The sequence below is a fragment of the Xiphophorus hellerii genome, chromosome 8, assembly GCF_003331165.1.
Source record: "Xiphophorus hellerii strain 12219 chromosome 8, Xiphophorus_hellerii-4.1, whole genome shotgun sequence".
In the NCBI taxonomy this organism is placed as follows: domain Eukaryota; kingdom Metazoa; phylum Chordata; class Actinopteri; order Cyprinodontiformes; family Poeciliidae; genus Xiphophorus; species Xiphophorus hellerii.
In genome coordinates this window covers 2758903-2770150 of record NC_045679.1, presented here as the reverse complement: position 1 = coordinate 2770150, position 11248 = coordinate 2758903, and the positions used below count along the sequence as shown (strand labels likewise).

At 40.4% G+C, this 11248-nt stretch overlaps 2 protein-coding genes across 2 annotated transcripts in view; one reads left to right on the top strand and one right to left on the bottom strand.

Moving 5' to 3' along the window:
- The window catches only part of LOC116724487 (NLR family CARD domain-containing protein 3-like), a 638369-nt gene that overhangs the window by 491302 nt on the left and 135819 nt on the right, over positions 1 to 11248 (top strand). The gene's annotated exons all lie outside the window — the stretch shown is intronic.
- LOC116724565 (uncharacterized) lies at positions 9002 to 10556 on the bottom strand. The gene is made up of 2 exons (XM_032570331.1): positions 9506 to 10556; positions 9002 to 9384 (listed from the first exon to the last, which is right to left on the bottom strand). The coding sequence occupies exons 1-2, from the start codon at positions 10526 to 10528 to the stop codon at positions 9256 to 9258; spliced, it is 1152 nt and encodes a 383-aa protein (XP_032426222.1). The 5' UTR covers positions 10529 to 10556; the 3' UTR covers positions 9002 to 9255.

Here is an 11248-nt window from a genome sequence, read left to right as displayed (position 1 = left end):
TTTAATTTGTGTTTTTTGTAATGTACTGTTACTGGATGTAATACTATTTTTATTTTTTAAAGGATTTTGACCCGTTTACTGGCCGACATTTATTCTATAAATCATTTGGTGACCAATTAAAAAGTAAATTTATTGAACTAAAAATGGAATATCTAATTTCTGGAGCAGAAATATTAATCACTAATACTGTTTCCTCAAGTGACTGGAGTTTATTTATTTTTAACACAGTTTGATGAAATGGTGAAGAAAAATATAAGACAATTATAAATGGAACTGGTTCATTTTTGGGGAAAAACTGTCATAATTGTCAGAAAAATACAAAAAAATGAAAAACTTTGTTTCATATTGATAAAAAACCTCTGAAAACGTCTCATTTTAATTTTTAATTATAATTTCTGTGTGCACAACATTTCAAATGTTCTAATAATTGCAATGGATAAACATATTTTTAAATGTTTAATTTCCCCTGATGGAAATCCTGATACGTCAACGACCCTGAAACAGACGTTCCTCCAAAATCTCAGTGATTTCCTTTTCTTTCAGTCTTGCATCCACATCAGCAGAAAGAGGTTTTGAAAGCACTGAAATATCATCAGTAGCAATAATTTCAGCATTTAAAAGCTCAAATCTGACTTCATCTAGTTGAGTATCAAGTCCTTGAATGGGAGGTTTTAGACTCCTGGGTAGTTTGAGCAGTGAATGTAACAAACAGCCATTGATAGAAAAAGCTGCTGTTCCTGTAAATGAAGTCAACATGACAGTTTGATTTGATATGTCAGCCTCCTCTCCATCAGTAGAAGAGGCTACTGATGGATCTGATGATCCAGAGCAGTGCTTGCTTCAGAGTCAATACATTTAATCAGGTGGGATTTTCCACTTCCTGCTCCACCGTTGACATAGAAGTAAAATGGATGAGGGTTCAAAGCACAGAAACACTGAATACACCAGTCTCTTACTGCATAGAACACACAGGCCTGGTTCTGGTTCTGGTTCTGATCAATTGTGCGTAACACAGCTGGATCTATTGAAGGCTGTTCCCTGATGACTCTGACTTCTGTTCCAGCATCAGACTGATGACTGTAGTCGGGGGCAATATCCTGTTCTTTGTCCTCATCAGAATATCTCTCAGATTCTCATCACACTGTAATCTTACAGCTTCAGATTCAGGAGCAAGAATCCACCATTCATCAATCACATTGTCTCTGTTTTCTTCTCCTTCTTCCACTGCACTCTGAATCTCCTCACAAAAGTTTCTCATATTTGTCTGTCTGTCTTAATGCTTTTCACAGACTCAATGTCCTCAGAACAAGGAAGTTGTATGCAGCCAGAATAGTAGAAGAACTGATAGGTTTGGGACCATCATAATGTTGAAATAATAATAGTGCTGACTGAATACCAAAATGAATTAGCGGCATTTTAATGCTGGCTGAAAAAAAGAGCCAAACAGGCAGACAAGAAGGTGAAATCAGTGACAAACAGGTTCTCCACAGCAGAGAGATGGATTACGGCACTCTTCCTCCTCCTCCTCCTCCTCGCCGCGCCCCATCCTCATCCTCCACCACCTCAACTGAGTTCTGATGGGTCGGTTCAGATGGTCTCTGAAGATCAGACACCAGAACAGAGGCGGATCAGAACCAAAGCCAGCAGCTCTGCTGAAGCTCAGGAGAACTCTGAGTCCAGATGTGGACCCTGGTCTCCTCCAGAACCTCCTCTGTTCTGCTGTGGAGGAACTGTGTGGCTTCAGTTCTGCAGCAGGACCTTCTCAGCTGCAGCAGAAGAAGAAAGGACTTCCTGTGTTCAGGTTGGATAGAAACCTGGATATTTTTCTAGCTTGTGGCTCTGCTTCCAGCGTAGATATTCTCCAGGGTTCTGATCTGGATCTAGTGGACTGTAGAGCTCATCAGGTTTCCTCTCATCCACTTTGAGATCTTCAGCCTCCTTTAGATTCAACCTGAAGCTTCTTCTGACGGAGCTGCAGCTAATATTTAGCATGATGTTTATTATTCTAGCCTCAGTGTTCTGTTCTTCATGTGACTCCACTGAATCCAACTCTGATGTCGTCCACTTCAGAAGTGATGAAGATCCATTTTTCTTTCTCTTCCTGCTCATTTCTTTCCAAAGCTCCCATTTTTTCCAGGAGGATCTTCAATGTTCTCCAGCTCTCTGTAGATGATGAAGGAACTCAGACTGACTCCACCCGGCTGGTGCTCCAGGTGAGCAGAAACAAACAAACCCTAAAGTCGTCCCTGCAGACCAGCTTTAGATTTGGATCAACTGAACATCAAGCTTCAGTAACGTCTCAGTTAAAGTTTGTTTTCCAGATCTGAGGTCAGAAAGTTCTGGTTTCCATCATGTCCCAGTTCTTAGTTCTGCTTTTTTCTGCTTCTTTTTCTCCACTGTCCACCTAACAGAGACAAGAGGATTAAAATGCTTCATAGAAACGTTCTCAGATCTCAGATCCTCATTGAACCTGATGTCTGTAGTTTTAGTCAGAAGCTCTCCCAGATGTTCCAGATGAGAAGATCTGATCATCTGGTTTGGTTGATCCAGAAGGTTCTGGACTCATCCAGAAACCCAGAACAACTGGACTCCAGTCACACCTTAAACCAGGCATGTCCAAAGTCCGGCCCGGGGGCCAATCACGGCCCGCGGTCAGATTTCATACGGCCCGCAGCTTCGGTTTTATAATGTATTATTTATGGCCCGCCTGCACTGTGAAACAGAATAAATAAATCATAAAACTTGAAACTGTAATTCCTCCTTTCACCAAATGGTGGCAGCACCACTTTAATACTATCAGTCTCTGCCTCCGTGCAGCGAACCCCTCTCCACTCATTTCTGCCATGGCCACTGCAAAGAAAACGAGGAAAGTTTACAGTGAGGGCCGCCGCTTTCAAGAGAGATGGGAATTACAATACTTCTTTTCTGAAAATCAAGGCAATTATGCTTGTCTAATTTGTAATGAGACGGTTGCCTTGTTTAGGGATTTCAACGTAAAGAGACACTACCAAAGTAAACATGCTAACACATACAACAAGCTAACAGGAAGTGACCGTGCTGAAAAAGTGAAGCAACTCCAAGCTGCACTGGCATCACAACAGCGATTCTTCACGCGGACCTGTGAGTCAAAAGAAAATACCACCAAAGCAAGCTACGATGTTAATGTTAATAGCTAAACATGGCAAACCTTTTACTGAAGGTACATTTATCAAAACTGTGTTATGAAAATGGTGGAGAACATTTTGCCCTGAGAAGAAGCAAGAATTTGCAAATGTTTGCCTGGCACGTAACAGTGTGGCACTGAGAGTTGAGGACATGAAACTGAGTGTTTTGAACGGTAACATCTGTCACTATCAGCAGTGAAGAGCCAAAAAACATTTATGCACCTGGATTTATGGCACTTATTTTTATTAAACTCTTGAGTAAGATTTGGTTATGAACCTGTAGATGTGATACAAACTATTACTTTCTGAAAGATATTGTAAATGACGAGCAAAATTCACTTGTTTTAAGATTTAATAATAACAGACAACTTTGCGTTACTTATAACTCCTGTTTAAAATGTTCTTGAGGCAAAGATATTTTTAATCTCATGTAAATTTAAGGTATTTCATACAGTTTGTTCAATGTTATCTGACTCTCCAGATATGAAAGAAAAGCAGAATTTGTGTTTTTAGAGTTGTTCTCATTTGCCTGAGTGGCTTATATTTGGTTATTTTGTCATTTGAAAAATAAAGTTAATTGTGACAATGAAAATTGTTTTATAACAGTGTGTATTTGCATGACACTTTTGTAGTTAAAAAATGTCCGAACAAACTATTGGCCCCCGCGCATCTTGACTTTATCAAATCTGGCCCTCTTTGCAAAAAGTTTGGACACCCCTGCCTTAAACAGAACTTTCTGCTTCTAAATCCAGACTGGACCGCTTGATTTCTCTGGACCTGAAACATAAAGTGCTGTGAAAAGTATTTGCTCCTTTACAGATTTCTTCTGTTTTGCCTTTTTGTCCACCTGAAATGTTTCAGATCATCAAACTGATTTTAATATTTGATGAAGAAAACCTTGATTAAATTCAATAAATAGTTTTAAAATGATGATTTTATTCATTAAAGGAAAAGAGCTGAAAACCAACAAACACAAAACCAAGAAAAAACACAAAGCTGGAAAAACAAGACAAGAATAGAAATAATTAAATAAAGTTTAAATTACTGTCAATGTCAACAAAAAATACAAAGTTTAAACTGAACAAAGTTTAGATAGAAAAACAAACATAAAACTTTCACTCTGTTCTACATAAATCATCATCAAAATCACAGCAGCAAAATATTTCCTGTATATTTTTCTAAAACATTTTCAAGGATTTCCAGCTAAGTTTGTAGGCAAACTCACAAAAAACATCATAAACCTTATTTTATTTGATTAGCAAAAATTTTAAAGAGAGAAAAACATTTTTATCTCCTCACTAAATTATTGCAAACTAGAAATCCCTCTAAATTACTGTCAGGTTTGACACCTATTAAAGACAAGTTGAACAACACAGAAAAGACAAGAGAGTTAGATTCTTTTGTACTCGCGAGGAGAACGGACAGAGATGTGTTTACAGTTACAAATCTCCAACCGCCCTGGAACACATTTGTCCGCTCCTCTCTTTTTATTACTTTCAGAGTCCCTATCACAGAGAGCACTGCAACTCTAAAGGGGTGGGGACAAAGCATTTTAGTTGCAGTGCTAAATGACAATCACTAACTAAACACATGTTATCTTGCATTAGAACACAGAGTAAAAACAGAACAAGTCGTACATCTTCAAGGTGACGATTCGTCAGCTATCTAACAGCTCAAAGGAAGAAGAAGTCCTGGCAAGCAATGAACCCCGTGAGCACGGTTATCACTGCTTCTCTTCAGGGAGGCCCTCTTGTGAAGACGGAGATAAAGTAGATCAAAACATACAGAAACAGTCTTTATGTTTAGAGAAAAGAAAACAATCATGGAACATCAAATATGAAACACTATTGTTATAAAGGAAACAACAAATATATGATAATATATACATTTCACCTAACATTCCCCCGTGTTTATCACATATTTGTTCTAATTCTCATATCCCTCCAAAGGCAGCCACTTCAAACGATTTTCAGCCAGGAGTTCATTTTTTAGGAACGCAAACATGCGTACACTCAGGGATCATATTCAGCCCACAGGTTAGGGTCTGGATACAGGTTAAGAGAGTCGTCATCAGAGTATTCTTCGTCAGGCTCAGGATGTTTTGCTAACAAAGGATACATCTGTGCCTTCTGGTCTTCCATGGGAGAGATAGCTGTGGTAATGAGACGGTTAAACAAGGAACGCAGGCAAGGAATACAACAACATCCACACAAGGTTAAAATTACAGCAAAGACTGCAATTGATACTAAGACAGAGGACACAAGGGTTCGGTACTCTCCCAAAAACATCCATCCATGCATCCCACATGGAAGTATTCACACCAGAGAGTTCTGTCATTTTGCCATTAAAGGTACGGAGACCCGCAATGGCCTTCGTCAGGCTCCCGTTAGCTGCTGTGTTTGGCAGAAATGTGCAGCACCTTCCTCCAAAGATAGCACACACGCCCCTTTTTCAGCTAGCAGCCTGTCAAGAGCAATGCGGCTTTGGAAAGCCATCAGTGAGGTAGCGGCCAGCTGCTCGTGCACCGCCTCGAAACCAGCCTGTGTCCAGTTGCCCAGTTTTTGCACGTTGTAATGGATGTAATTGATTCCGTCTACGTTTTTGTTTATCGTACACCACCAACAAATTGAAGATTCAAAACCAGCTGAAATTTGGTCAACCAATTTATATTCATCAGGTACACCGTGAGGGACGCCGATGGCGGCGATGTACGTGGGATCATCATAATTTTTCCATGTTAGATCGCGTTTCTCTAAATGATGCCACTGTTGTGGCAAAATGCTAGATAAGGTGTGAATTAGATCTTGTGCGGACATAGGATAGACAGACACAGGTAACAGTAAGGAGACTAATGCACAAAACCCTGTCACCTTTCGAGGTAATCTATCAAAAAGTCTGTCGTCACCGCACCACCACCAACATCTGCACGAGAAACAGGGTTAAAGTCATTGTTTACATTGATTACAGCAGTACACATGGTGTCTGAAAGATTTCCCAATCTTTTCCCAGACCCTGTTATATTTACACATGAGAAGTTACTCGGAGCTATCTTTAGAGAAAAAAAAGGTTTCTTTTCATCTGCGGCTGTAAGGGGAAATATTGAATCATAAATCACACAGGTGCTATTAGGATTAGTCTTAGTCATTACTTCTAATAGACATTGTTTTGTAATGGTTGGTGGAGTCACACGAAGTAGAGGCCTTGGTTCCATACATACTACACAATACAACAGTCGTTCCCTGATGAAAACACAAAATAAAAACAAAAACAACATATTTACTCGCAATTTCATCAAAAGTGCATCAAACCTAAACTATCAAAATGTTATTTAAGAAATTTAACGGAAAAGTGAAACTTCTAAGATTTAAAACAGTAAAAGTGCTTATTTCTGGCAGTTTTAATGATTCTTTACAGCTACTAGAGACCCAAACTTTAGCTTCTCAGAAAATTAAAACATTAAAGACCAAAGAAAAAGGATTTTGAATAGAAATGTACCACAGCAAAACAATCTGGCTCTTCATTGAGAGCTGTATGCAAGCATATTACAGAAAGGTGAGTGGAAGGTCTTAATCCTGTCAATTAACTTTTAGCATGTTTTCTTGAACCAAAGGTCAGAACTTAAAGAGGAAAACAAATCAGTATCAACAAAAAAACCCTCGTCGAGTATTTCTGTGATTAAATTTTAAACAACCCAACCCCTCTGACAACATAACAAGTCTGAATATGGCCATTTCACAAATACACACATTATTAGGTCCTTTACAATACAATAAAATGTATCAAGTAAATAGTGATGGTCAGTGTTTCTCACACTACGTTACATATTGTGAGGTAGGTGTGCCTTCATTCCACGGCAGTACTTCACTTATCACTACATATGCCTCATAAATAACCCTCAAAAATTCTTGTAATGAGTTTGTAGCCCTTCATATCTGCGAAACATCAAGAAATGAGAAAAACAAAAACAATGTGCAACAAAACTACAGATAAATGCACAGATGGACTAAGTACATGATCACAACTCAAAAGGCAGAGGAAAGCACTTTAAACTTTAGTTTCAGCTTAGAAAAGAGCATACAAAAGTTTTGACTGTTCGTATACTTGATTGTTTCTGAGAGAAGTTAGGAAACTGTCTAAAAACACAAAGAAAACCTCAAAAAAGCCATTTCTAGTAGTCATTTGTAAACATTCATAAAAAGTCCTTCTCCCATCCTACAAAAAGCTTTAGCTGAGCTGAACCAGGTGTTTATGTACAGATGTAGGAACATCTGCGATAGCTGGTAGGTGCAGCCTAAAATACCTTAAACAATAATCATTACATCAGGATGAGACAGAATGGAAAAAACAAAACAAAAACTAAACAATTATATAACAGAAACACTTCAAGTTGAAGCCCGAGGGTGGAAAACAGGACTTATTCAAGATCTACAAACACACGCCACACTATCTAGTTTAGAAGAGAAATATGCTACTGGTCCCATTTTATCACCATGTTGTTGAACCAGTACAGAAGTCATAAAATGACCTCGACAATCTACCATTTGAACAAAAGGTTTTTTATAGTTTGGTAGAGAAAGTGCTGTGCTTGACACAAGGGCCTGTTTTATTCTGCAAAGGGCCTCTTCTGCTTCATCTGTCCAACTCAGCGAAGAGGACATTTTAAAATCTTTTTCATACATCAATTTGCTTAAAGGAGCCACAAGTTCTGCATAATTGGGCACCCAGGTTCGACAATAGTTAGTTAGTCCTAAAAAGGACATCATCTGTTTTTTGTTTGTGGTTTTGGGGGCTTGGAGAATTGTTTTTTTTTTTTTTTTTTTTTTTTATCCTCCAATATGGTTCGTCCCCCTGCACTCAAATCATGACCCAAATATTTTACTTTTTCTTTACATAGCTGGAGTTTATTTTTATTGACCTTATGACCTTCTTCAGCTAAATGTTTTAAAAGTGCTAAGGTGTCTTGCTTACAGGTTTCCATGTTTGGAAAGGCTAATAAAACATCATCTACATATAACAAAATTTGGCTCCCTCCTGGGGGTCGAAATGTTGACATACTGGCACTCATCACTTGAGAGTAGATTGTAGGGCTCTCACAGTAGCCCTGGGGCAGTCTGGTATATGTGTACCTGTTCCCTTCAAAAGTAAAGGCAAACCAGAATTGACTCTCCTTATCAACAGGTACTGAGAAAAAGGCATTACTGATGTCTACAACAGTGAATACCTTTGCATCTGATCTAAGGGAATTCAACAATGTGTGTGGGTCAGGTACACACGGTGCCCTCTGGATTACAGCATTGTTTACTGCTTGTAAATCCTGAACCATCCGCCATCCGACAGAAGGTGGCTGTTTTTTGACAGGAAAAATAGGAGTGTTGCACGGAGAATTGTCACACCGTACTACGACTCCTGCCTCAATAAGGTCTTGAATTACTGGCTTTATACCCTCCTGTGCATCTTTTTTTAAAGGGTACTGTTTCACCTTTGGCCTATATTCAGTTTTAGGTCGGACTTGCACTGGCAAGGCTCCCTTCACGAGGCCAACATCCGTGGGTCCTTTGGACCATAATTTATCAGGAATGTCCTTTAAGAGAACTTCCTCTTCTTCTGTAAGCAACAGATGTCAGTGTTGTCTAGAGTGCAAACGCTGCCCCTTTTGAACCCATGCTGTCCAAAAAAAGTGCTTTTCTAGTTAACCCAGTAGACGCACTAGTTGCCACATTTGCGGAGGTTGCCACCCAATCAGTAGCAGCTTCTCCTTCCTCAACGACCCTGCCCAATTTATCCCACTGCTCACTTGTATGTTTAAACAGGGACACGTGGAGGTGTCCATGTTCTGTTCAAAAATTTTAGATCCTCTGGGAGGCTCACTGCTGCCACCGAGGTGTGTTGTGTGTCAGTGTACAGATAGGTCACTGTTATCTTGGCCGGGGTGACCTTGTTGAGCCTGGCTTCATAGTTCTTATCAGGCCCCGGAGTTGTTTTAACCCAAAGAGTGATGTGAAGACTCTCAGGAGATCTTTGATCCTGCGGGGCAGAGATGGCTTTACGCCCCTCCGCCAGAAGAGTCTGTGCAATGTTGTGTGGAGGCCTGTTAGGCACATCCAATGAATAGTGATAATGTGGTTCCCCATATCCCTGGACGACAAAGAAATCTTCCTTTTTTATTTCTGATCCCTGCCTCTAAAATCTCCCCTTCCTCGTCCCCATTGATAAAAAACTTGTTCCTCATTCTGGAGGAAAACCCCTGGAACCTTTTTCTTCTCTTTTACTACCTTCTCGGCATGAATAGCATGATTAATGTATTCATCTAAGGTTCCAGTCCCCAATCCTACGTAATGTTTAGTTACCCATGATCTTATTGCGTCTTTTGACCCTGCATGTAATGCATTTTTTAACTGTTGTTTATATGGACCATTTTCGTCATCATTTTCCACCAGTCCACTGTGCATCTTAAATGTGTTCATCATTCTTGTCCTAAAATCATCAAAAGTTTCTTCCTCCTTCTGTTTGATCCTGCTTATCTCAGTGTAGTTTGCTCTGCGTTTATATTTTTGAATTGTTCTTGCTGCTAAAGCATCAACTCTGGTTGATAGTTCCCTATCGTTATGTGCAAGAACTGCAGGAGGAGACCCACTTAACGGGTTCCACCCTCCTCGAACATGGTGCCAGTCACTACCTAGGGCAGTCATCCATGCTTGCTGGACTTCGTGTCCGTTCAGATGGTAGGACTGGCGCAGGCTATCCATCTCTTCAACAAAACGGTTTACATCCTCCTTATAAGATGTAATCCCTGCTAGTGCTTTTTTTATGTCCTCCAGGGTCCACGTTCTGTAGACCAGAATCGTGTCCGCTGCCCCCTCTGCTCCCGCATTGGGATTTGCCACTTGTATCATTGGATACAGTTCAGATGTATTTGGCGGACTATCTTTCCCTACTGAAGGAAAAAATGGGGGAGGGAGAGAAGGCGCGATGGAAGCAGTGGCCCCCTGCACCAAGCTCTCCCCTAATGTTTTAGACCATTCAAACTTTTCTCCTTTTGATCTAGTGATAGGTCTGTCACTATCGCTCTCCTCATATTCAGGGGGCGATGGCAAAGCTGGGTATAAACTTCTACTCTGCCCTCCCTGTTTTACCCCCTCAGCGTTTTTTGTAGAAGCACCATCTAGTTCTCCACCCCCACCCGCTGCTTGTTGCTGCGTTATCTGCCTCCTTGACCCAGTTTCATTATCTTCGTTGCTGTAGTACATCACATTCCTTCCTTTATTCTGTTCTGCACTCCTTTTTTTAGATTTATTCTGTCCTTTTTCTCTTTTTAGCGCTAATTCTAACCAAAAATCCACGTCGTCATACCCCTGTTTGCGCATTTTCTTTGGATTTGACTTTGTGCTTTGTTTGATGTTATCCTGCAGTAAAGTTAGTTTTTGTGAGTTAAGACGGCCGTCAAAGTTATAGTTTGTTATCCAATTATCCAAATGTTTTGTTTTACCAGGATCCTGGGTTTCGACATATTTCCAGTCATTTGATGTTAAACTGTCTGTCGGCTTATTTCTACTCATCCCTTTCCCCATTTTTATGAAAATTTGGCCCAGTTTGTCGACGCCTAGGGAGTCCTAAAAACTGGGGTTCTGTTCAGTAGGCCAGCAATTGAAATAACCTGTTGAGGTAACCCACGCTTCAACTCTTTCGAGTGGGGGTTCTTACCTCTGCATCCTCAAGAGGTTTGCTGGTTACAGTCCTACTGTTTTATATGAGGTAAAATACCAAGTGGTATTTCTACCTCCAATCACTCGCACAGACACACACACTCTTTTTCCTATTTTTTATTTTGTCGCGGAATTTAAGCGCCTGTTCTCGCAGGACTCCGCCGTCCTTTTTTGCAACGGGTATTCGTCGGGCCCCGTCTCCCTGAACAGGAAGGCACCAGGCTCCGTCCACCTAATCACGGAATTTTGCGCGAGGACTCCGCCGTCCTCCACGGATTTTCGTGCTCTATTTGTTACCTGTTAGAGTCTAGAATTGACAGGGTTTTCTGTGCGCGCAATGACCCTCAGTCACTCGCCACTTTTAAACAAGAATCACTCACC

What these genes read in the sequence shown, in the direction of transcription:
- LOC116724565 (XM_032570331.1), bottom strand. Translation starts at nt 10,528, where the DNA reads ATGCGCAAACAGGGGTATGACGACGTGGATTTTTGGTTAGAATTAGCG. An exon ending in CAATAAGATCATGGGTAACT is followed by an intron (nt 9,385 to 9,505) that starts AAACATTACGTA and finishes AGAATGAGGAAC; the next exon opens with AAGTTTTTTATCAATGGGGA.